General features: G+C 39.7%; 1 protein-coding gene across 7 annotated transcripts in view; it reads left to right on the top strand.

Annotated features, from left to right (window-relative positions):
• Nucleotides 1-27,768, top strand: part of LOC116985887 (E3 ubiquitin-protein ligase MGRN1-like) — a 96,824-nt gene that overhangs the window by 53,441 nt on the left and 15,615 nt on the right. For 4 of the 7 annotated variants that reach the window (XM_033040997.1, XM_033040994.1, XM_033040998.1 and 1 more), the window contains exons 7-15: nt 4,853-4,896; nt 12,839-12,886; nt 17,175-17,243; nt 17,671-17,830; nt 19,528-19,637; nt 22,729-22,952; nt 23,919-24,036; nt 25,704-25,749; nt 27,519-27,620. In XM_033040997.1, coding sequence (XP_032896888.1) covers nt 4,853-4,896; nt 12,839-12,886; nt 17,175-17,243; nt 17,671-17,830; nt 19,528-19,637; nt 22,729-22,952; nt 23,919-24,036; nt 25,704-25,749; nt 27,519-27,620 — 921 coding nt within the window. The remainder of the gene's footprint in view (nt 1-4,852; nt 4,897-12,838; nt 12,887-17,174; nt 17,244-17,670; nt 17,831-19,527; nt 19,638-22,728; nt 22,953-23,918; nt 24,037-25,703; nt 25,750-27,518; nt 27,621-27,768) is intronic. The other 3 variants (XM_033040995.1, XM_033041001.1, XM_033041000.1) reach the window with 3 other exon arrangements.

Below are 27,768 nucleotides of genomic sequence, written 5' to 3'. Positions count from 1 at the left end.
GCGGATGATTGCTCCCTGTAACTGGGTTCACTAGGAGGTCCCTGCTCTTGGGTACAGCCATAACTGGCTGGACTATAATTCCCAATTTTTTTGGGAACCAGGCTTGAGTAGGCCAATCTGGCACTACCAATATGCCTGTGGCTTAGTCTTGCTTGATTTTGGTCAAGCATCGGTTTGTGAGACAAATTGGCGGAAAGCATACATAAACATTCCTCCCCAATTGAGGGAGAAAGCATCCACTGCCTTAGCTCCTGGATCCAGCTCGCAGGACACATATCTGGGTAACTGATGGTTTGGTCTATATGCAAACAGATCAATATCTGGTATGCCAAATCGTGTAGTTATTTCGTTAAATACTGTCTGATTCAACATCCATTCTGTGTTGTTATTAAACATTCGTGATCCAGCATCTGTCACCGTGTTATATCTACCTCGTAGACAGACCGCTGTAACCCAAATATTCCTCTCGATACACCAGTGCCAAATGAGGTTCGACAATCTGTCGCAAGATACAGATTTTACACCACCCTTGTGATTGATATATGCCACCGCAGTGGTGTTATCAATCTGAATTTGAACAAGCACAGGTTGCATATCGCTACAGAAAACCTTGAGTCCATATTGTGCCCCCAACAATTCTGGGTAATTGATTCCCTGTGTTGGGGAATTACAGACTCCTGCTCATTCCATCTGCCCCCACAGCTCTAGACTGTGTTTGTGGCTCCCCATCCTTAGCCGCTAGCATTGGTCTGAAGCCCCTGATGGCTTTCGAGCAAAATTTCCCTTGAGCTGTCTCTCGTTCGTTATCCACCATAGTTTATCAACAATGGCCTCTGCTGGTAATCCATAGTTTTGCCAATTTGGCCTGCATGTAATCTGAGTGTTCGTTCCTTTGCTCGCTGTAAATTCTGGTAATGCAAAGGCCCGTGACGTACTGCTGGAAATGCAGGTACTATTTGCCAATTACACTCGCTGTTTGCCTGATAGATGGCTAGTATTTGACTATCAGGTCATAGCAGGCTTACTTAATCTTGTTGTTTGCCCCTAGGCAAAGTCACCAACATATTTACTGTTTTTAATAGTAAATCCTAGGTAATCAATTACCCTTGTAGGCGTCAATTTTGATTTAACTGGATGGATGAGGTAACCAATTCTTTCAAACAGGGTTTTGATTTGCTTTGACTGATGCTTCTGCCAATTCTTGGTGACTCCAAATTGAAAATGTCCTCCAAATATGCCATTACTATGTGGTTTTGAGACCTTTGTAGTCCCAGAATTGGTTTCCGTAGTTTAGTCAATAGTCTAGGAGCTGCTGTCAACCCATTTGGCAGAGCCATGCCATCCAGTTAAACTTCAAATATCTCCTGTTCTTAGTGAATAGACACCGAATAGTATGCATCTTTGAAGTTGATGCATGCCATGTGACCATTTTATAGGAAGCTCCTATAAAACAGTTGTTAGAACATAACAAAATTTTACTGTTCTGAAAGTCTATACTGCACAAATGAGTTAAACCTGGATGAAGTGACATCCTCCATCTGTCACCTGTCCTGGAAGGCAATCCTGCCCATAATACTGGGCCTGCCTCGAAGACAACTCCGGTCCAAGTTCCAAGTCTGCTTGGAACCTATGTATGTTGTGCAGTAAAATAATCACATGTTGTTATCTGTTTTTTAAAACCAGATCTGAAATTCATGTTATTGTCATTTTGAACAAAAACACAAGAGTAAAATTACCAACATGTAACTGGTCCACAATCCCTTGTTTCGGTAAACCCAGACCCACCTACCTCCATGGCTACCGGTGGTCTTGTGGTAAGCCCAAAGGCCCCTGATGCGGGTTCCTTTTCTCTCCTTGATTGGGAGTAGGACTGGTAGGGAGTGTGGATTCCATGTTTCTCCTGACCACTGCTTTAGTCTTGGTCTGAAAACCTTATCATACTGAGCTTGCCTTGTAAGACAATTCTGGCCATAATTCTGAGTCTGCCTTGAAAGACGACTCTGATCATATTTCCGTGCCCAGCTTTCAAGCTACCACCGGCTTCAGTGAACTGCTTATCCCCTATGGAGGTGTGGGGTGTGTTTGTCGCCTACTGATGAAGTTTGCTTGTCGTTGTACCTTGATTGGTCCGACAGCTTTTGCTTCCTTCTTCTGGTCTTACCTGAAGAGAGGATTCGGCGGCTAGTTTCTCCAATGTCACCATGATAGCGCTGTTCCCTTGCCGGCATTTGTGCGAATATTCTGCCAACTGCTGGCTCTTGAGGCCATATGCATGTGCTTCAGTATGTTCATACTTTAAATTCGAGATCAGTTACCTACTGATCACTCACACTTCCCTCCACTGAGAGTGAGATTTGTAGGCAGCCCTGAAAACAGGTGCTGCCGCAGGCCCCTGAGGATACCTGCGCTGACATGGCCCCTCCAGCGGACCTAAATGAGATTCTTGCTTTGGGTCAGACTGAAACTGACCGTGGATGCTCCTCTCCTCAGAGCAGGAGACATTTGTGCAGCCCTGAAACAGGTGCCGCTGCCTGCGGGTTCTCCATAATTCCCGGGCTGATAACTCCCTCCTTTGGAGTATATCATTGTGGAGCACCTCTCCATCAGGTGCTCCATGTGGGTTTTGAACGTTTAAACACATTACCCATGAAGGAGGTTATCCTCTCCATCCGGGATCCTCCTGGCCTACCCTCCAATTGGGTTTGCCTAGGTACTCCTGGCCCGTTTTGTTTTCCCCATGTGTGAGGCTGCTGGCACGGCCTGCTGTAGAGGCCCGTGCTGATACTGCTCCCTCCTTCGGAGCAGATCATTGTTGGAGCAACTTCTCCATAAGTTGCTCCATGTGGGAGAGTCGTCCTCAGACGCTCTCCGTTGAGGGAGGGTATCCCTCTTCCCCGGACTCATCTGAGTCAACGGGTGTCAGACTTGCGGGTGGTTTTTACGTCCCGCAGGACCACCACGGAGCTCCTCCTCCTGCACCAAGTCTTTCCTGCCGGTTTTGCCGGCGGTAATGTCGGGAACAAGACCGTCGCCCGCTACTGGGAATGCTGCGGTCTTCGGCAGCCGACTTCCCCACGGACCGTCTCCTCGACATCTGGGCTCTGAAACTACAAAAAGCTTCAAGTCCGAGAGAACGCAGGTAAGTAGTTCAACTTTCCTTACCTGCCGATCCTGACGGCTGGGAGGACACAGTGCCTCTCCAGTCCGTCATGCGCGTTGCGTTCAGACGTAATGACGCGCACGCAGACGGACGGCCCTTCTTCACGTAGTCACTCACGTGACTCCGAAGTAAAATCTATGTCTTCTGGTCTTTGAACCCTCTGCTGGTGGGAATGGATTACCTCTGATATTGTGCACTTCTATCGAATCGCCAATTTTTTTCCTTCTTCAACATCTAAATCTAACCTTTCAACTTAAATCTCTCATCCCCAGAACTATTCTGGTTGATCTTCCTTTCGTCTCCCTGGGATGTTCATCCTTATTAAAATTAGGTAACCATAATTGGATGTACTACTCCAGTTGATGCCTAATCAATGTGTACGAAGGAACTGCAGATGCTGGTTTTCACTGAAGATAGACACAAAATGCTGGAGTAACACAGCGCGTCAAGCAGCATCACTGGAGAAAAGGATGTGCTATTCCTTTTCCCCAGAGATGCTGCCTGACCTGCTGAGTTGTTCCAGCATTTTGTGTCTATCTTCGAGGCCTAATCAATGTTTTATTAAGGTTCAGTTTACTGCATTCTAGCTTGATTCCATTACGCTCGATGAAGCTCATATTCTCGTCTGATTTACACTTGTACTCTCAATGTGTGCCATCGTCTTCAAAGATTTATGCACATATACCAAGGTCCCTCTGTTCCTGCACTTGTTTTAGGACACTGTATTTTAGTTCTGATTTTGTTTCTGTGAAATTGTATAATTTAGCACGCTTTTGTATACATTTTGGCGGTCATTTGTATGCCAAGTCTGCCATCTTACCTATACTCTCTTGCAGTCTGCTACTATCCAGCTCGCTTTCGTCCACATCTCCCAAGTTTTCTGTAAGCTACAGATTTGAAAATTTACACTGCAAACATATAAAATTGTTGAAACATATAAGATTGTTAAGGGCTTGGACACACTAGAGGCAGGAAACATGTTCCCGATGTTGGGGGAATCCAGAACCACGGGCCACAGTTTAAGAATAAGGAGTAAGCCATTTAGAAAGGAGACGAGGAAACACTTTTTCTCACAGAGAGTTGTGAGCGTGGAATTCTCTGCCTCAGAGGGCAGTGGAGGCAGGTTCTCTGGATGCTTTCAAGAGAGAGCTAGATAGGGCTCTTAAAAATAGCGGAGTCGGGATATGGGGAGAAGGCAGGAATGGGGTACTGATTGGGGATGGTCAGCCATGATCACATTGAATGGCGGTGCTGGCTCGAAGGGCCAAATGGCCTACTCCTGCACCTATTGTCTATTGTCTAAACCATGTCCAAGTCTTTATTGTATCAAAAAATAACACCAAGCAGTTGGTGCCTTCTAGAAATAAGGCAAGAAAAGAAGTTGGCAGCAAACAAAAGATTTTGAATGCAATAACAGTCGTGGGAGGCTTATGTTTGATGAATGAATCCATGCATTGTCAATTAAACTGCAGCTTGTATTAACAGAGTCAGATATTTTCTGTTCTGTAGACATTTCACGAGTTGGATGATTTTTGTTTTGGTTTGACAATTGTGATTAGATTGTCACAAATTCAAATTTAATTATTTCTGAAATGTTGATTTACATTTCTTGGAAATGAAATATCTTGTTGGAACTTTCATGTTGTGATACATACTAAAGTTAATAAACCTAATTTGTTTTTTTAATTTCAGAATACTCTGGTCATGCCCATATTCTTTTGGCTGCAATGGAAAAAGTAAGTAACAATGCTGTACACATCTTGAATTATTGTCATTATCCTAAATTCAGCTCACAATGGCTGGATTTTCCAGGTAGGAATATTAATTCTGTGAAATTGAACTTGGACTCCTGATAATGCTTAGGTGTTTGTATAAACATTATCTGTCGGCGAAAGGTTTTCATCATGCTGTATCTCCCATTATTCATAGCAATTTTCAATATCATAAGTGATAGGAGTAGAATTAGGCCATTCGGCCCATCGGCTTCTCTGCAATTCAAACTTGGCTGATCTATCGCTCCCTCCTAACCCCATTCTCCTGCCTTCTCCCCATAACTTCTGACACCCATAATTATCAAATATAATTTATTACTTAGTCCTGAATGTACATTTACCTTTCCCACTTGTTGCAGTACTGTATGTTAAAATTGAGACATTCAATATGACTGTTACTACATGATGAGAATATTGAAAGAAAATTAATTTGTATTAAATATATATAAATTGAATTACAACTAATTAGATTTAAAACTAGTGCTTATTTCATATATGCAGAAATTTGTAAATGAATTTTGTAACTGTGATAAAAAGCAATGTCAGTGGCTTCATGCTGATAGGCGTCAGAACAAAATGAACGAAATGGAATTGTGAAAAGTAAATTCATGAAGTAAAATTAGATTGTTTCATTTGAACAGTTTGTCCTTTAGTTTAGTTTAGCGATACAGTGCGGAAACAAGCCCTTTGACCCACCGTGTCTGCACATTCCCGCACATTTACACAATCCTACACGCACTAGGGACAATTTACAATTATACCAAGCCAATTAACTTGCAGACCTGTGCATCTTTTGAGTGTGGGAGGAAACAGGAGATCCTGGAGGAAACCCACACAGGTCACGGGGAGAACGTACAAACTCCGTACAGACAAGCACCAGTAGTCAGGATTGAACGTGGGTCTCTGGCGCAGTATGGCAAGAACTCTATTGCTGCGCCACCGTGAAGAGCTAAATTATCTATCACTGATGCATTAACATAGCACATTCTATGAGTGGGGATCACATTAGTTTCCTACATGAAGCTGCACAATTCCATTTCGTAAGGCGTTTTACAGAACAGAATTACAACTGCATCAAAACAGCTGCTTTTGATAAAATCAGCATTTTCAAATCAAATTACATCAGAATGATTTTGAAAATGTCGTACATTAAAAAGCTTTAAAGTTGCAACTAAGTTTCAAGAATGTGGGGAGATGTAGAATGAATGTAGATTTTTTTTTTCCCCCTTCTGCACGGTAATGGGCAATTTTGAAGAATTTGCAGATAAATGCATCTGTAATGTTGAACAGAGAATCGTTGCAGACAGGCTCTCGATTAGTTTAATGGGCCCCATAAAAGTTTAATAATGCACTCTGTTGCACGTATCACAAACACAATGAGCAAGTCCGAACTTGTGATGGTTATGAATTTATGTTATGCTGGCTATTCGCACATCCTGAGTGGTTGTACATGTAAGAATTAGTATTAAATATTCAGCTTCGATATCCTAATATTGCTCTTATATATTCATTTACAAGCATACACTGTCATTTCATAAATGTTTTCCCATATAGTGAAGGTTTCAAACTCGTTAGCAAAATGGTGCACGTAATCTGGAACTAATTAAAGACGAATTTGAAATAATTTTCACCTGTCGCGAGTAGATTTATTTCCAGCCCTACGTAGGATGCTTTCACTCATCAAATCAAATTACTATGCATGCTTTAGCTGTAAAGGTGTCAAAATCTTAGTTCAGAGCTAACAGGCTTCTCTTTGTGTAGCAGGGGGTTTGCTAAATTAAGAATCCTATTTCCCTTGCATTTTTTTCCCTTTAGTTTATCTCGTCTGTATCAAATATGAAGGTGTTTCAGAAAACTTAATGGAACAAGTACTTGCGCAAGCTGAACTTTGTTTCAAAAATCATGAAATTCCTTTTTAGAATAATGTTATTGTATGAATTTTGAAACGGCCTGTGCCAAATAATAAATTTGACGATGTAGAAAGACCTTAAGTATGGATTTTTCCCCTTCCATCCATACTAAACTCATATTTTTAATTCTGATCTATTTAATAATCTTCCTTGGGGGGGAAATTAAACTATTCTAAATCTGTGCCTCCAGAGGGTCTAATGTATTTTCTTTCATTTAGATTTAAAGGTCACTTATCAAAGTTGTGAGAATTTGCAAATCAATTATATTCAAAGCATGGATAATAACATTTCATTTCCCAAGTCCACACAACCATGTGTTGAGCTTTGCTGGAATAGTGTAAGAGGCCAAAGAGAGGGAGGACAGAATGAGAGTAAGACAGAGAATTCAAGAGGCCGTTAACTGGAAGTTCAGGGTCACCAGTTGCCTTGTCAATTAATTCTTATTCCTGTCTGGTTTTGGCCTCTTGCCCTATTCCAGGGAAGCCTGATGTAAACACGAAAAATGCCATCTCTTCTGCCTAAGCATATAACAATCCCACAGATTTCCAACCTTTTCAATTTGTCAGAATTGGTCTGCTCACTGTTATTAACACAGTTTTTCTCTCTCCATAGATGCCGCCTGATTTGATTAATATTTTCTGCAATTTATTTTATTTAGGGTGTCTACCAACTCTTGTTCTGCATCTCACAAATCCCACATTGTTCTCTCTCTCTCTCAATTCTCGCTCTCTCTCTCTCTTCCTTTACACCACCTCCAAACACATCAGCTGCAAATAACAAGCCTTCATCAAGCGTCTGTCAGCCAGCACCAACACCATCTGTGGCATTCGCACTCTTATGGTTTCCACCATGTCACAAGCACCTCCTTTGCTCTCTCCACTTCACTGGAACAAAAAAATATGCTTTTAAAGAAAATCGTCAACCTGAAACATTTAACTCTGTTTCCCTCCAAAAGGCGGCCTCACCAGTGTAATATTTTTCCCTTCGATTTCCATTATCTGCATTTTTTTTTTTTGCCTTCTCACATCTAAAGTGATTGTTTTTCCACTTGGATGTTTGACCTACCATTTTCTCTTTTTCCCCAAACCACAGCATTTAAAAAAAAAAAAATTGTGATTATTTGGCTATTTAAAAAAAAAACAAAAAAACTGAGGACATGTAAAATGTAAATATTTTTTCTTCAAAAATTCCATGAAACATCTGGTTTACAAAATTGCAATACTTGAAACTTTAGCCTCTTACATTAATCCTCTGAGATTTCTCCATAAACACTAGCCAATTAAAAAAAAAAAAAAAGACTATGAATTGTTCTTTGTTACTGGTAGTGATTGATTTGTGAGCTGTGTTACGCACTATATGACACCATTCTGATTTTTTAAAAATGTTATCTTGGGCCATTTCTTTAAATAGACTAACTCTGGAAAAATGGTGTCAGAGGTGGTGGTGATTTTTGTTCTGTTTTAATAACCTCCAGGCTGCTTAATGCTTACTCAGTGCAGGATGTGTGCAGGTACTGAATAAGGAAAGGTTTCACTCGCACAATACTGGATACAATAAACCCCGAAAGCAGGATGAGAACTTGTATAAAATAGCCCGTGACTCATCCACTCAATCAACAAGAGCTGCATTGAAATGTCACGTGGTGTAAAGATTAACAGTCATTAAAAACCTTCAATAGTTCACTCCTTTTAAAAAATGGTTATGGGAGAGTACATGATTATTACGAATAGGAGTATAGTCATTACATTGCAGGGCAAGTGTATAAAATCATGAGAGGAATAGATCGGGCAGACTCACAGTCTCTTGCCCAGATTAGGTGAATCGAGGACCAGAGGACATAGGATTAAGTGAAGGGGAAAAGATTTAATAGGACTCCGAGGGGTAGATTTTTCACACAAATGGATGGATGGAACCTTGTAGACTCTTCGGAAGGTACAAGGTACCAGGGACTATACTGGAAGTTGGACAATTTTTACATTTATCAAGCCAATTAACCTACAAACCTGTACGTCTTTGGAATGTGGGAGGAAACCGAAGATCACGGAGTAAACCCACGTGGGTCACGGGGAGAACGTACAAACTCCGTACAGACTGCGCCCGTAGTCAGGATTGGACCCGGGTCTCCGGCGCTGCATTTTGCTGTAAGGCAGCAACTCTACCGCTGCTCCACCGTGACCGCCCTAGAGGAGGTAGTTGAGGCAGGGACTATCCCAACATTTAAGAAACAGTTAGACAGGTACAGTGCCCTCCATGATGTTTGGGACAAAGATCCATCATTTATTTATTTGCCTCTGTACTCCACAATTTGAGATTTGTAATAGTAAAAATCATATGTGGTTAAAGAGCACATTGTCAGATTTAATAAAGGTCATTTTTATACATTTTGGTTTCACCATGTAAAAACTAAAGCTGTGTTTATACATAGTTTCCCCCCCCCCCCCCCCCCCCCCCCATTTCAGGGCCATTTAATGTTTTGGACACGTGGCTTCATGGGTGTTTGTAATTGCTCAGGTGTGTTTTAATTGTCTCCTTAATGTAGGTATAAGGGAGCTCTCAGCAGCTAGTCTTTTCTCCAGTCTTTCCATCACCTTTCAAAACTTTTATTGCTGCTTATCAACATGAGGACCAATGAAAGTCAAAGAAGCCATTATGAGACTGAGAAACAGGAATAAAACTGTTAGTGACATCTTAGGCTTACCAAAATCAACCGTTTGAAACATCAGTAAGAAGAAAGGGAGCACTGGTGAGTTTATAATCGCAAAGGGACTGGCAAGCCAAGGAAGACCTCCACAGCTGATGACAGAAGAATTCCCTCTATTATAAATAATCCCCAAACACCTGTCAGACAGATCAGAAACACTCTTCAGGAGTCGGGTGTGGATTTGCCAATGACCACTGTCCGCAGAAGACTTCATGAACAGAAATACAGAGGGTACACAGCAAGATGCAAACCACTGGTTAGCTGCAAAAATAGGATGGGCAGGTTACAGTTTGCCAAGAAGTACTTAAAACAGCAACCACAGTTCTGGAACGTGATCTTGTGGACAGATCGGCATCTGCAGTTCTTTGTTTCTATATTTGGTCTGTTAGATACTTAACTAATTTCATAAATGACCAAGCAAATATGAAGACTATCTCAGCATTGGTTGGGAACTGACAGCACAACCCCAGCCCAGTCCACGATGTAAAACTGTTCCTGTGAATATCTGATGACCTGAGTCTCGATTGGCAGAACTGTTCCTCAAACTCAATAAAAAATAAAAAAAAAAGCAGCGTGATGTATTATTTTTAATTGAAGATTCTTCATCGTGATCATGGCCGTGGCAGAAAATATTCTTCCTTGGCAACAGTACAGAAACATATTGGCAATGTTGCCTTGGAAGTTGCTCATATTGACTGAACACCCTGCAGTTTCAAGGCATTAGGTTAAAAAAAACAAAGAGCTGCAAATAAATCTCTTATCTACCACTTACCACCCTCCCTTCAGCTAATATCCAACATTTAGATGAAGTATCAAGGGAACAGAATGGGATCTTCTTCATCCATTACAAAGAGTGACCCAAACCACCTACTCCCATCAAAGTGATGGAAAGTTTTAGGGATACAGCATGGAAACGGGCTCTACAGCCCACAAAATCCATGCCAACCATCCATCACCTGTTCACACTGGTACTGTTATCCCACTTTTTCATCCATGCCCTCCAAATTTGGGGCAATTTACAGAGGCTAATTAACCTACAACCCCACACGTCGTTGGGATGCGGGAGAAATCGGGAAGAAACCCATGCGTTCATGGGGAGTACATCCAAACTCCATGCAAACGGCCCCCCAAGGTCAGGATGGATCCCGGATCTCCGGCATGGTGAGGCAGAAGCTCTGGCAGCTGCACCACTGCACTATTCTGATTTGATGACTCTGCCAGTCACTCACTCGCTCAGCAATAGCTTCACCAATTCTTAACATGGGTTCTGCCATTGTCACTCTGCCTCGGTGATTCTTGTAGTCTGATAAATACTTTTCCTTCACAATGTCAGAAATGGAGATGTTTGTTGATGGTACAGTACTGAATTCCTTTTGCATTCCTTGGATAACAAAAGTCTGAGCCGGCGTACTGCAAGACCTTGATAACAATTCAGGCAGGATTGATAAATGTCAAGTAACATTTGTGTCACACAGACGGCTTGGAAAGACTTGCTCTAACAAGAGCATTTAATTATCTTCCTTTTAACATTTGTAATAAATAATTGAAGAATACATCCCCAACAACACTGCAAGGATAGCATTGATTCAAGAAGGTGACTCGCTTCACTCTGTCAAGGGCAATTACAGGCTGGGCATTGTGAGGTATTCATGCAAGTGACATCCCTGGGCCTTGAATGAATAAATAATACAAATTCATGGCTACTATTTGTCATGGGCTTGCAATTTTTAGCTAAGCAATGGCTGTTCATTTTGGCATGAGCTGGTGGATATGAAATTGGTCACTCCATATGATATGCGTAGGAAAGAACTGCAGATGTTAGTTTAAACCTAAGATAGACACAAAAAAATCAGGTCAGACAACATCTCTGGAGAAAAGGAATAGGTGACGTTTCGGGTTGAGACCTTTCTTCAGACACGTTTCTGGTCGAGACCCTTCTTCGGACTCGTATGATTTGCTGAGTACTTGCAATAAATTAACGAGCAATACCTGCTAAAGGGCCGAATACTCTTGGCCTGCTGGTTGGGTGCATGTCATAGATCATTTTTTCCCTCCTAAAAAATGGGTAGAGAAAGGTGGACTAATTTTAGAAACTATTGCTTATGAGCTTGTTTTATAATGGTATTGAAACATATTTTAGTCAAAAAAGGTTTTAGTTTTAGAGATCCAGCATGGAAATGGGCCCTTCGGTCCACTGTGTCCATGCCAACTATCGATTGCCCATTCACACTAGTTCAACGTTGTCCCACTCTCCCACCCTACTCACAGGGGGAAATTTACCGAGGGAAATTAACCTATAAATCTGCACGATGTGAGAGAAAACCTGAGCACCTAGAGGAATCCCACACATACAGGGAGAACGTGCAAACTCCACACAGACAGCACCTGAGCTCAGCATCAAACCTGGGTCTCTGGCGCTGCAAGGTGGCAGCTCTACCAGATGCGCCCCTGTACCACCCTCGAGTTTCTCATTGATTGGTAATACAACGTTCTTCAGAAATTAATTTTAGTTATTTGTCAATAAGTGGGGGGAAAAAAATCCAAGCGGCATTTCGGAAATGAGCGACGAATACATGATGCTGTTGCTTGTGCCATTGTTTTAATGTGGATTGACTCCATCTCTGTTAAGGTGGGTACAACAGATTCCGTGGCACTGTTTAAAAAAGATAAGGAACTTGGTATTTTGGCAAAATCGGCGAAGTAGATAAATTGGCCATCTATGCAATATGCTGTTTGTGGTCACAGTGCCATATTAAACTATGTTACAACAGTAAACACCTCAGTGTTTGTCAAGGATTTGTGACATCTACTTTATTTGAATGGTGATACATCGTCTGTCATAAACTCTCAGTAACCCAAAGATCTCTTTCCTCATAGAATTGAAGTATCTTTCATCCTCAGCCAGAAATATTAGGAAAGGCTATTTTCAAAACTTGTCTGATTTGATGAATGTCTGTTTAACTGAGCTTTTGTTTTTAAAGTAAGTGTATTATACTACAGAAACCAATACTCAAGATGATTAGTAAAAACCAAGTACCACCAGGGAGTTCATCTGCTTATGCTGTTCCTACTCGTTAATGTAAATATTCTAGCTCTTAGTGATATCACCATACTAATTCTCTGTATATTTGTAGATTTGATTGAGAGAATAGTTTACATCAGTGGTATTTCATCATCCAGTTAGAGTAGCTTTACATTTTTTTTAAATCTTTGTTCTTTGTGCCTAGAATTTTACATTTGTACTCGCTGGGGACTTCTTTGAGCTTATTGTTGACCTCATTCATTTGTCTTGCAGCATGTCGATGGAAGCTTTTCTGTGAAGCCCTTAAAGCAAAAGCAGATTGTAAGTATTGTAAGCGTATGTGCATCATGATAATAATAATAATAATGGATGGGATTTATATAGCGTCTTTCTAGAATACTCAAGGCGCTGGTGGTGAGCAAATGTATTAACCTGTTCAGGAGTGTTTGATCCAAGTCTGCAGTGGTCCTGCTTATTCACTCCATGCCCCTCTTAATAACCACCTGAAAGCTGTTCCCAAAAGGAAATGTAATGAAAGTTAATCTCATGCTAACATCTTGATGTTATCTGCTATCTGCTGTGTGCCGATGGGATCCAAAGCCTAATTTTCGACTTGGCTGCAGAAGGCCAAAATGAATTCCCCTACCATCATTCTTTTGTTCAACCCAGGCATTTTACCACATGGTATGAAGCATTGTTTTGAAAATTAATAAACACATATCCATGAAGGACAAAACAAAGTTAATTCATAAAATGGCACTCATCTCTTTAAGGTAAATTTCATCAGAATTAGGCAAGAAAATAAAGTGTCTATAATTTAGTCTGAACTTGTGCGAAACAAGGTTACTATTTCAAACAATATTGGCACCTACATATTACAGTTGAGATCAGCATATGGGACGTACTTAGCCAGAATCTTGTGGTACGTGAAGAATAACAAAACAAGTTGATGATAATTTGGAGGATTTTATTCTTTACTGTATTCTAATCGAACAATCCCTAACTGACCTAATTTTCCTTTGGGGAATCTAAGTGTAGTTATGAAAACAACAAATGTTGTTGAAGTTGGTGACTTAATTCCTCTGTGGAAAAAAATGCAATAAATATTTGGGAATTTGGCATTGAGAAATATTTTAAATTAGAATATTACAAATGTATCTGAAGAGCCAATGTATGATTTATCTTTTCCAATCTCTTTGAATAAGATAATTTTGCCAACACATTTAAAACTTGCCCTTTAAGCACATTAATTGTTCCCAAACAATTTCAAGTAAATTATCTTGCACTTACGCTCCATGTAGATTTTTTTTGTCCTTTTAAAATAAATAATTTTGAATTCATGTTTCTAATTGCAATTTTGCTATTTTCAGAGACAAACTAAATTAAAATTCGAGGCACATTTTGAAAGGATTGATCCCAGTAATATGAAATATGTAAAAGAAGCTGTGCGGTGGGACATTATCCAGATGGCTCTGCCTTTTTGTATAATGCAGAGTAAAAAGATATTGGGATTAAGCTGCTTAATCAGTGATTTCAATTAAAAAGAAAAATTAAAATGCTGGGCCAACAGTTACAATATATATTATGTGACTTGCCTGTGGAGGTGATGACTGAAAACTTGCCACAGCTGGGAGTTTTTATTTCTAGTGCAAGTGCTAGTTGAGAAATACTGTCACTATTGCCTTCCCTTTACATTGATGGGTGGCAGCTGTCGGAGACTAGTGGGGTGCAAAAAAAAAAGTCAGTTGAAATTATAATTTCTATTTGACTTTTTTATGTTGAGAATCTGAATACATTTTATGTTGTTGGATGTGTTAATTTCTAAGGGCTCAGTTCCGTCTATTTTTGCTAGCTTCTATCTTGCTATGTAGTCTCCTCTGACGCAATTGTGTGTTAAATTCTGTGTGTTTCTAAACTACATTAGTATACCCTATGTTGATCGCTATGCATATAATGTCCATGTCCTTCTCCTTGGTTTATATCAATGTAAAGTACTCGTATAGTACCTTACCTACATCCTCTGACTCCAAGTATAAATTCCCTTTTTGGCCTTGAGTAATCCACCCTCTCTCCAATTACTCTCTTGTTATTAACATATGAATATAATGCCTTGAAATTCTGTTTAATCCCACCTGCCAGTGTCATTTCAGGGCTGCTTCTGGTCCTCTTAATTCTTTGTGTGTGTGTGTGTGTTCTTTCCTGCTTTCTTTATATTCCTCAAAGGCCCAGTCTGATTCCATCTTTATGAATCTTACACATACTTTGTTTTGAACTCCACTCGTTCTTCAAAATTCCTTTACCTTGATTTCCTTATCCCTCCTCCTTAGAGGACCATACCAGTCTTGAACTCTAATCAGTTAGTCTTTAAAAGACTCCAACATGTCAGATGTGGACTTATCCAATAGCAGCTGTTCCCAATTTACTCGCCCAGGCTCCTGTCTAATAACATTGTAATTTGCCCGTTCCCAAATTAGTGCCATACCTGGAAAGGCCAGACCTATCCATGTTCGTAACTGTCTAAAAATCTATGGAGTTGTGATCATGGTTACTAAAACACATGGAGTTGTGATCATGGTTACTAAAACACATCTCCCATTGAAACGCCAGTTGTCTGGCTGTGCTCGTAACACTCTTTCAATAAACCTGCTTGCATGCACTAACAAATTTTGCCCTGACTAAGTCTCTTGCACTAAGGAAATCCCAGTTAATGATGGGAAGTCAAAGCCATCCACTATGACAACCCTGTTGCTTTTAAATCTTTTCATAACTCGTCTACATATCTATTCCTCTATCTTCCTCTAGCTATTGGGAGTGATTGCACCTTTCTTATTTTGAGTTCTGCGGATGAAACCAGCAGTCTGTCTTCTCCGAGAGACCTACTTGTACCTGGGTTCCATACATTTAAATAGACTAAACTAAAGCTTGCACTGTGGTGAGGGGTGGGGGGGGGGGGTCAATGCAGGTTGACACAAAAAGCTGGAGTAACTCTGCGGGTCAAGCATCATCATTGGAGAAAACAAAATGTGTGCTGTTTTGGGTCGAGACCCTTCTTCAGACTGAGAGTCTGGGAAGGGAAAACAAGAGATGTAGACAGCACATTGAACAATTAATGAAAGAAAAGGTGAAAAGCACTGACTTTAAGTGTGATTTTTACAGTTGCTAGGATGTGATAAGCAGCCAGGGATTAGGAATAACTGGGTGGTTTCCAAAGTAAATGGTGCAAAGTTGATGGGATACAAATTGTGCTGTGATATTGTAGAGGTCCTTACTTTATTAATCTATTATCAATGTAAATTATTACTATGGATGACAATAACTGAGCAGATGAGTGGACACAAGTTCACAACGAGTGGTTGTTCGTTCTTTTACAATTCCAGAAATGAGTAACTTGTTTCGATTGCATTTGGTTCATTATTGTATCATTCCCTGTACCGGTTAAAATGCTCAATGCCAGTACAACCGTTCACCAAAGTCTTATGATAATATTTTGAGGGACATGTCACTGGAGTATATAAATACGTCAAAGTAATCTAAAATTCATAAAATTAGTTCTTCCGTGAATTAAGTGTCAAAATGTAAAACGGTCCTTATTCTGATAATGCAAGCAAATGCACACAAAAAATTGTGCAGGCCTATTAATGGGAACTTCAGCAAATCTCTCAGCAGGATACTGAGCACACAGTGCATGTTGATTATCTTACATCTTGTTCTATAAGAACAGAAGCATGGTGTGTTTCTGCCCCCTGCTGTGAATACTTGTAAATGCTTCACATTTGAAAAAAGCAGATGAAAGCCTAGTACAAATTATGCCTTATCATGCAGATTTTTCCAAACTACGCTGGAGGGCTTGAACAGCTATTAGCAATGCCAAACAACAAAATCTAATTTTGTATCTCGAGGGAAATGAGTGTCAGTACTAGTTGTTGCGATTAATGTTTTTATTCTGTCGAAATGTTCGGAAACAACATCCTCAATATGCTCCGTAGGCTGGCCAGCATCCTCTTTACTAAAAAAAATCTGGACAGAAGGAATGGATGACTTTTTGGGTCGAGACCAGACTTTCGTCTGATGAAAGATCTCGACTCAAAATGTCACCCATTCCTTCTCTCCAGAGATGCTGCCTGTCCCACTGAGTTACTCCAGCTTCTTGTGTCTATCTTTGGTTTAAACCAGCATCTGCAGTTCCTCCCTACACAGTCACATTGGCTCCATGATTCTCCTAATCTTATTTCCTTGCAGGTTTGTAACTTAATCTCTCTTACATGCTCATTTCCCTTTACCAAAGGAGTAATTAATAGTCGTTAAAATTGAAGAAAAGGCACGATCTTATTGAATGATAAGCAAACTCTATTATTTTCCTGTTTCTCGTGTTGATAAGAAGTGAAAGTGCGTGAATGAATGGAGGCAAAGCTTAGAAATAGCTGAAGTTAAACCTGCCTATTAAAGACAATGTTAAGGTTTTAAACCTTCTAAATAATCTTGGAAGAATTAGAATTCAAATGACTGAGTTGGAATTCCATCAACGATACATGGATTGTTTTAGTCTAGGTATACATCAGTCATGTTTCTGATTTTATCCTAAATGCATTTCTGTTTGTCTCTTTTGCAGGTTGACCGAGTCAGTTATTTATTACAAGAAATATATGGTATTGAAAACAAAAATAACCAAGAAACAAAGGTACCATTTTCCATTGTCCTCGCTCAATTACCTTGCTTTGGATTGAATAATTATGCTTTATTTTCATTTAATATTGGTTTTATTTTTTGTCATAAAATATGTAAGTTGCTTTCTAGACATAATACACTTTTACTTAAAAATCTAGACATTTTCAGTTATGAGTAGGCACGGAATTCATGAGAATCGGCGGTGGACCTGTATTATGAATGAACAAGAAATTACTTTTAAGTATTAATCTCATAGATTTATCTGGCAAAACATTCATTTTAAAACATAACTGTGATTCCTACTGATATACACAGTCAGGAAGAATTCAGAGAATAACTTTATGCACCTGAAAATGTTTGGATACATGACACAAGATTTAGCTGTGAATCGCTGAGAAAGTAATGGCTCCTATTAATTTATAAAATGTCTTCCTTTGCAGCCTTCAGATGATGAGAACAGTGACAACAGCAATGAATGTGTTGTATGCTTGTCTGATCTGCGAGATACTTTAATCCTACCTTGCAGACATCTGTGCTTGTGCAGCACCTGTGCAGATACACTACGTTACCAGGCGAATAACTGTCCTATCTGCAGGCTACGTAAGTATTGCAATGACTTATCATCACACGATTGATTTTAAGATAAAGCAAGAGAATTGGTGAAGGTTGGTGTGCAACATTTTAAAATAATCAGAATGTTTTTACAGATATAGCATTGAAACAGGGCCTTCGGCCCACTGAGCCTATGCTGACCATCGATAATCCATTCACACCAATTCTATGTTATCCCACTTTATCATCCACTCCCTACACATATTACAGTCAATTTACAGAGACGTTAACTTACAAAAAAAAGCCAAGAGTTTTATTGCCATATGTCCCAGATAGCACAATGAAATTCTTACTTGCAGCAGCACAATAGAACATGTAAACAGAATATGCAATGCAAACCCGCACGACTTTGGGATGAGGAAGGAAACCGGAGCACCCAGAGGAAACCCACACAAGGAGTATATACAAACTCCACCGCGAAAGCACCCGAGGTCAGGATCGAACACTGGTCTCTGGGGCTATGAGGCAGCATCTCTACCAGCTGTGGCATGCTGCCACCCCACTTACTCTTCTTTCTCTTCAAAAATCGATCTTTATGAAACTAATTAAAAATCCTTTATAGACGATGCAGGAAAATGTATACTATATATTTTACTAACTGGAGTGAATGAAACGGTCTATAGATAACTCCATTACCTAGCCTAATTGACATTTTATGAATGAGTTTAGATAGCGAGCATTTCAAGGATATTTGGCTAGAAAACAACTGTGAAATTGTATCTGACATCCCATATTCTGAGATTATCATCGCTTAAGAACGTGGGAATAGGCCCCATGATCTGTGGGCTTCACCACCAATTAACGAGATCCTGTTTGATCTTTCTAGCTCCGCGCCATGTTTCCTGCGCTATCTTTATAATCCTCGATCCCTTTAATATCCACAAATCAACCAATCTCTGTATTGAAGGCAATTAATATTTGAGGCCCCACAGACCTCCAGGAAAGAGATTTGCAAAGATTGGTCAATGTCAATTCGACTGATGAAATTTCCCCTCATTTTCACCTTAAATGACCTAATCCCTGGAGGAATCTCGCCTCAGGTTCATACAGCACGGAAATGTGCCCTTCAGCCCCCCCCCCCCCCCCCACCTGAGTGCACCAAGCGGCCATTTATGCTCGTCTTGCACTAATCCCATTTTATTTTCCACATGGTCCCATCAACTTCCGCCAGATTCGGCCATTCATCCACCTATCAGTGGCAATTTATAATGGCCAATCAACTCGCCAACCAGCGCGTGTTTAGGAAATGGGAGGAAAACCAAGCGCCTGTCATACAGTCACGGAGAGAACCTGCAAACTCCACACAAAAACACCAGAGGACAGCGCTGAACCAAGTCACTGGTGCTGCGAGGCTGAAGCTTCATCAGCTTTTTGACCTTGTTTATAAGTAGACACAGAAGCAAAGTATTGCATGTATTCTTTTGCCTGGCAGAGATTGCTATCTGGTTAAAAAATTAGTATGAACGTGCATTCTTTATATTAGAGGTGATTTAGGACTTTAGTATTGGACACTGTATTTGACACAACTATTGTGTGTAAATATTTCATTATTTCAGCTCTGATGTCTCTACAATACACCCACATGAAATGATACAGAAGTTGTGTATGTTAAATATGCCTAATAAAATAATTCATAAAATTGGCATTCATGTGCAGTAGATAATGAAAAGATCTTCTATCCACAGCATTTCGTGCATTGTTGCAAATCCGAGCTGTGAGAAAGAGGGCTGGGGCTTTGTCACCCGTGTCGTTCAGTCCTGTCTTGGCACAGACTATGGATCACGACGATCATTCGGTAAGCCACTTACGCCGTTGACTTAATATTTTATATTTTCCTTTAAGAATACGATAAGAAAAATGTAAAACCCAAATGCGTTTTTAATTGACACTCATTTTGAAGACTCAATGTCTGGCATTAATTATTACAAAAGCCTTCTGCATGAATATGTCATTTTTGTTACGCCCTTGGTTGTTGCTAATCAAAATGCTGTGGTCCTAATGCACTCCAACTTAGGCCTTTTGTAATGGAATTAAATTCATTTGTTTCCAAGCATTCCATCTCACGGGAGAGGTTGCATGCACATAATATTAAGTGATTACTGCCAAGTTGGGGGAGTTATCCAATGGATTATTCAAGCTGCAGCCTGATTTGACTGATTTACATGCCCAGATTCAAAGATTTCAAGCAATGTCCTGGATTTCCATCACCACCACTTATGTTGGTTCTGATCCACTTGCCGGTTGGACCTGTTCTCATCATGCCTTTTACATTGTGATTTAAAGAGTAATTACAAGATTAGGCATTCTCCATGGTCTGAATTAAAGTCTTTTCAACTTCTAAAAAAAGTTACCGGAAGGGAATATTCTGTACTTGATTGCTAAACAGAACAATGACATTTAACACAGCAACATCCACATCAAAGCAGCTTGTTGACTGACAAGCTTTCCACCAAATTAAATATTCGATCCTTTCTCCAACACGAGGATTGTCGTTGCATTGTGTGCCAACTACAAACTGCATTGCAATAACTTGTACAAAATGTTTTTTGTTAACTTTTCCTGTGACCACATCCTTCCCTTTCTATTCATTTTATCGGGATGTGACTAAATCAGCATTTATCACCTCATTCCTAATAACCTTGAGGAGGTAGCAGTGAACCTCTGCAATACTTATGATGAAGGTACTCCCATGGTATTGTTCGGTGGAGTTCCAGGATTTGGGTGGAAAGACCTCCATCTCCTACATAGACCAAGAGTGTGGGTAGCATAATTGAAATGATCTTTGGGAATTCCTGTTCATATCACCATCTTCAATGTGTTAAAATCCTGGAATCTCCTGGCTGTCAACATTGAATAATTGCGTAGCACGGAAGTGCAGATGCTGCTTTAAACCGAAGATAAACGCAAAAGGTTGGAGTAACTCAGTGGGTCAGGCAGCATCTCTGGAGAAAAGGAATTGGTGACGTTTCTGGTCGAGACCCTTCTTCAGATGAGTACAGACGAGTCTGAAGAAAGGTTTTGACCCGAAACGTCATCTATTCATTTTCTCCAGAGATGCTCTCTGGCCCGCATGGTTACTCCAGCTTTTTGTGTCTAACATTGATTAATTATTCATCATAAGAGCAGGAATTTTCAATAAGGCACCTTGCCTTGAAGTTCTCGCCATCAACTTGAAGAGCAATTTGGGATGGGCAATAATGCCAAGAATGCACACCCCATGTATGAAGGAAAAATAAAGTATAGTCATGGGGGTTAGCATTACATTTTAGGGAAGTAAAATTATATTGATCAAATTTGGACGCTTTTAACTAAATAAAAACACAATGTATGTACAGAAGCTGTGAAATAAACTCTGTCTGTGTACATTGAAGATCTATAAAGTACAGTGACCAATATTTATTTTAGTGCCATTGTGTACAAGCTAAAAACAAATAAAATCAATCTGTAGAAAGAAGAATTTCCGAAGACCATTTGGTAATCTGAGAGTCTGTTGACTTAATTGTGTTCATCAGTTCAGTTAACAATTTGTGCTTTTCTCTCAATAAATAAATCTTGATTACAGCAGATCTTTATTTCAAAATTAGTTCCTAATTTTCAAATGCTCATAAACCTTGACTCCATTATCACTCTATTTTTTGCATTGACTTGATTTGTCACACTGGTGGAAGAACCTTCCATCACTCAAACTTCCTTCTTAAACCTCTCCACCTTCATACTTTCATTTTACCTAAAATTGAATACATGTTTCAAATTGTACCATTTTGCACCTTTTAACATAAATGGGTCTTGCATGCCTTAAAGGCCTCGGGTTAATGTCAATTAAATTGACTTGCAGTTCATAAATAAAGCTCAGCTGTGAATCATTTGTTTAATCTATGGATTAGATGCAGCCTCACTTTTTTGAGTAAATTTACTTTTCTGACATTTTCCATTGGTGGTAAATGGCAAAAAAAAGAAGCAAATTTGGATTAAATTTAACATTTAACATATTGCTTGAGGTAAAACGTTAAGATCTGTTACAGTTAGACATTTAAAAATGTAGCGCTTTGCTTTAGTTTGTTTTATTCCCTATATTTTAATAGGTTATTGAGAGTAATTCATGCTGAGAGAATGAAGCGGCTGGGCTTAGAGTTTAGAAGGATGAGAGGGAATCTTATTGAAACATATAAGATTGTTAAGGGTTTGGACACGCTAGAGGCAGGAAACATGTTCCCGATGTTGGGGGAGTCCAGAACCAGGGGCCACGGTTTGAGAATAATGGGTAAGCCATTTAGAACGGAGACGAGGAAACACTTTTTCTCACAGAGAGTTGTGAGTCTGTGGAATTCTCCGCCTCAGAGGGCGATGGAGGGCGGTTCTCTGGATACTTTCAAGAGAGAGCTAGATAGGGCTCTTAACGATAACGGAGTCAGGGGATATGGGGAGAAGGCAGGAACGGGGTAATGATTGGGGATGATCAGCCATGATCACATTGAATGGCGGTGATGGCTCGAAGGGCCGAATGGCCTACTCCATCTATTGTCCATTGTCTAATTAATTGCTAACTTGATTATTCTATTTTAGTCCAGAACTAGGGGTCACAGTTTAAGGATAAGAGGGAAGTCTTTTAGGACCGAGATGAGAAAATCATTTTTTACACAGAGAGTGGTGAATCTGTGGAATTCTCTGCCACAGAAGGTAGTTGAGGCCAGTTCATTGGCTATATTTAAGAGGGAGTTAGATGTGGCCCTTGTGGCTAAAGGGATCAGGGCGTATGGAGAGAAGGCAGGTACAGGATACTGAGTTGGATGATCAGCCATGATCATATTGAATGGCGGTGCAGGCTCGAAGGGCCGAATGGCCTACTCCTGCACCTATTGTCTATGTCTCTATGTTTCTATTTCTAGGCATCTGACCATGTTCCTCCTGGATTTGAGCCAGTTTCCCTTTTGGAGGCTTTAAACGGATTACGATCAGTTTCTCCGTCTATCCCCCCGGCTCCGTTATATGAAGAAATAAACTATTCCGGAATTGGAGATGGTTTGTCTCCATCCAGCAGACAGCTATCAGCAATAGATAGGATGGTGGATAACTGTCCCCAAAAGCCCAAACTGAGCAAATCCTCCGAAAGGTAAGTGTCCAACATTCCTGATCAACTTGCATTTTGTTTGTTATGCCACAATTCCCAATACCTGAAGTTACAGTTTAAATGGATTTACTAGTACATCTTAACCTCCCGCAATGGTTAATTTCATTCATCTTGCACTGATTAAATGCTTCATGATTCGGGGGATAAATAGTGTCCCCTACACAATACAGTGTAATAAGTCATTCACCATGGGTAGGGTCCCCTCGGCTCACCAGGTCTGTGCCAACCTTCAACCACCCGTTCACATAATCCTACATACAGTAGATCTTATTTATATTCTCACCTCGTTCACATCAATTCTCCTCTCCGATTCTACCACCTGAGGCACCTAACAGTGGTCAATTAACTTTCAGGCCTTTGGGAGACAGCAGGAAATTGAGTCAGCCAAAGGAAACACATTGTAAGAAGAAGGTGCAAAATCTCCAAACTCTACCCAGATAATACCAGTGATTATGATTAAACCTGGGTTGCTGGATCTGCGAGGTAGCAGGCCAACGCCATTTAAAAGAGTAGAATGAAGAGGAGGAAATGAAGCATGAAAAGGGGAATTTAAAATCATTGAAAGGAGAGATCATTGTGAGGAGAGAATCCATATCAGAGACGGGCAAGCTGATTAGGTTGAAGACTGAATCATTGGAATTATGTCCTCTAGAGGATTGTCGGTGCTTAAATTTTGACAAGTGCACTCAAAACCATCGTATTGTGGTTATGAAATTGAAAGGGAACACGATTAAGGTTGTGAAGGTTCTGACCCAAAACATCATCCATCCATGTTCTCCACGGATGCTGCCTGACTTGCTGAATTACTCCAGCACTTTGTGTCTTTACTGTGGGACTCTGGCACACTATGGAGGTTTGTGCATATAGCGCTGTGCAAATCAGTTGACATTTTCTATGTCTACATTGTACATTTGAAAGTCTAATTTAAAATATGTACCATCATTTTAGCAGCCTGCGATCTCCATCTTCCCCCATACAAGAAGAAGACGAAGAGAAACTCTCTGAAGATTCTGATCTGTTACAAAAGAATGGGCCACAGCTCCAAAGTGGAACAAGCTCCCAAGAAGTAAGTATGAAGTAGCCTGTTGGGATTGACTAACAGAAATTCCTTTTGTTTTCTCTGAAAGGAAAGCAATGTTTCTGAATGAAATTTGATTATAATTACAATGCAATTAAGAAAATAAATACAATTTTGTGATCACTTTATAGTTAATTGATTAAATTGTATATTTTAACACTCTCCTTACTTGCAGATTTCAACTAGAAATTTATGCTAAAAATGTAATCTAAAGATTATAACAGACCTTGGGGGTGGGAGGGAGATGGTCTTTGATGGTGTCCGTTATTGCCGATTGTCTGCTATAACCGAGTAAGGGATTCGCTCCAACTACCCAGCGGCCAATCTGTGAAACACCGAGTTTACTTCAAATACAAAATTCTTCTTAACAGCTAAAAATTATTTTTTGTTACTGCAAGCTATACTAAAGGCTGCTTATTACATTGTTCAATGGAGTATCATTGCAAAGTTCCGATCGAAGCAATCGTCAATTTCTATGGCCCCTCGCAGTGTAACCAGCAGCCTGTGTTCTTAAAGAGGCAATGCTGTCTGATTACTGTGGGGCCACTCCCTCCGCAATAACTTAACTCCGTTATAATGAGGAGACTTTTCTTGCGATTTCCACTGTCATAAATTTACTGCTTTTGGTGCAACTTTGTATTGATATCAAGGGAAATTATTCTTGCTTCTCTACTGGATTTCAATTATTTTGTCCATACTTAACCCAAAATGTTAGGAGGTCTGGAGCCAAGTTACCACTGGAGAACTTGCACCTTGAACCTGAGTGAGCAAGGTAGAGCTTCAGAGTAGACTGATTAGCATTAGTTGATGAAACTGAATGTACCATTTATATGGACAGGAGATATTTGGAAAATTTACTCTTTTTTTCAGGTAGATGCTGTTGGAATGGAATAGAATGGTTTGATATAAAGCTAATTCTGGAATCAGTCTTCAGCACTACACCATTGAAATAGTTAATTGCATATAGAAAGTGCTGGAAGAAGTCAGCAGGTCAGGCAGCATTAGGGAGGGAAGAGACAGGTGATGTTTCAGGTCTGGAGCCTTCTTCGGTCTGAAGAAGGGATTCTGAACCTAAAAGGTCACCTGTGAGTCTGAAGAAGGGTCCTGTCCTGAAACGTCACCTGCTCATACCCTCCCCAGATTCTGCTGAGTTCCTCCAGCACTTTGTGTTTTGCTCCATATTCCAGCATCTGTGGTCTTGTCTCCATTTAACACCATGGCCATAATTCTGACCGTTTGTGGAATGAATTGAATTGGTAAAAGATTTTTTTCTGAGAAGACAGCGAACATGAAATTTAGCGAAGACACTTGTTCTGATCTCTTTATCCCGTCAAACCTTTCCTATCCATATACCTGTTCAAGTGTCTTTTAGATGTCATAATGGTCACCCGCCTCTACCACTTCACTATGCATTTGCCACTCAAGTCCCGTTTAAGTATTTCTCCTTTCATCTTAAATTTGTGCCCTCTAGTTTTGGAGTCCCTTCTCTGTGGAAAGACTGTCACAGTTCCCTTTTTAAAATCAGAGTATATTTACCAAAGAAGCTACTAGTTCTCCGTGACCTGCCCATTTACCCAAGGTGAGTGTGGATGTGCAGAATTATGTTTATGCTTTGGTTAACTTCATGACAACCAACTTGGCCTTTTGCTCCACAGATTGGGAAAACGGAAGAATCTCCGGAAAAACATACGCACAGTCCAGGTGAGATCTTAGAATGACATGTTGGTACAGTACAGGAGGAGGCAAGTCAATTTAGTATCACTATGAAGCAGATGGAAAATTAGTCTGTTTCCATAACTATGTCTATAACATTTCTAAAACACGTCTATAACAAGAACTCATTTCAATTTATTCCTCTATATTATTGCCAAATCTTTTACCTTAAATTTGTCTGCTCCAATATTCAGCCTTTTTACAAATGGAATCCTTTCCTCATTTTGAGCATCTTTATCAAACCTTTGCTTTAAGGGGAATAAGAAAAGCTTCTGTAGATAAAACCCATAACCAATGTTTTTTTTATCCTCAATACCATTCCTTTAAATTTCTTCTAAAACTCGCATGTAGTTTGTGAACTGGTATCCTGAATGGGGCACAATAAAGATTTAGCCCATTTCATGTTTTATATATCATGTGCCCTGATGTGTAAAGCCAAAGATCTATTTTCTTCAAACCACATTGTGCCATGCCACCTTTTAGAATATTTTAATGCATACATCCCGCGATCTTTCCATAGTATCCATTCACATAAAATGATTGTATCTCACAGTATAATATATGCCCAGATAAAACTTTGCATTAATTATGTTGTGTTATTGTTATTTTAATTTTTAATGTTTAGAGAGCTAGGTTTTCTCATGTGTTAATAACAAAAATGCATGCCTAGGAACATCATTGATAGGAAAAAGGTTGGTTGATCTCTTGTGCCTGCTATGTCATTCCATACCATCGTGGCAATCTTTTCCTCAGTTTCCTTTCAGTGCATAAGACCCTCTATTTCCTTAAAAATCCATTTGTCTTTGATTAATACATTCAGCGACCGAACCTTCCCATCCCTCTTGGGTAAAGAACTTGAAAGATTCGCTGCCCTCTCAGCGAAAACAAATTCTTATCTCTACCATGATTAGTCAACACCTTATTTTGAGACTGTGACCCTGAGTCTAGACACCCCATGCAGGGGAAACATCTTCGCTGCATCTACCATTGGCAATTTTTAAATATTTCAATTATATAATCTCTCATTCTTCTAAACTTGATTACGTTTCCCAATGAATCTTGTTTGTGCATCCTCTGTCATAAATATATCATCACTTCAGTAGGGGACCACACCTGTAAACTGAATTGCAGGTAAAGGTCTCACGAGGGCTCAGTATAATTGCAGTAAGAGGTTTTTAGTATTGCACTGATATCTTCTTACAATAGAGTTTAGTATACAGTTTACTTTCCTAATTGCTTGGAGTACCTGCACTTTACCATCTAACAATTTATGTATAAGGATATCCAGGTCACTCTAAATTGCAACACGTTTCAATCTATTTACAGCCACATTAAAAAAAAAATGTTTTTACCACATTGGACAGTAAAATATTTCTCCAATTTTTTTCCATCTACCATATTGTCACCTGTTCACTTAACCTGCCCATATTCTGCATAGCATCTCTGTTTCCTCCTTATGGTCCATACTTCTGGCTAGTGAACAATATATGAAATGTATTTAGATTTTCAGAAGAGATTTTATTTGTAATAAGAACGATCATGTAAATCTGATTTAAATGTTACTTGAGCAATTGTTAAATAAAAATAATCTATGCTTAAGAATAGAACAACGGAACTTAAAAGATGAAAATGCAAGAGGCATTATAAGTGTCAGACCCAGAATCACAAAATGAGTTCCAGAATATTTCAAATTGGTTTTCAATGTAACTGTCGAGATCTGGGTGGTTTCAGTGTAGTTCCTATCTATTTTCTTGCAGTTGACAGACCTCGCTCTGAGGAAATTGTACAAGATAGCACCAATGAATACGGTAGCCATGCTAAAGAAGATGGGGACACTCCTCTTGCAATTTCCCTACCTGGTAGTTATATATAAACTTTTTTTTATCATAACTATATTTAATTTTGTATGTACTTGGGATTGGGTTGTTGGATTATTTAATTATATGATGGGGATAATGGGTTTATTAGCAATTGTGTACGCTTATGGAAAATAAGGTGCTAAATTCA

The sequence above is a fragment of the Amblyraja radiata genome, chromosome 22 (assembly GCF_010909765.2).
Source record: "Amblyraja radiata isolate CabotCenter1 chromosome 22, sAmbRad1.1.pri, whole genome shotgun sequence".
Taxonomy (NCBI): Eukaryota; Metazoa; Chordata; class Chondrichthyes; order Rajiformes; family Rajidae; genus Amblyraja; species Amblyraja radiata.
Note: the sequence above shows the minus strand (reverse complement) of the source record. Positions and strands in the feature narration are given on the sequence as shown.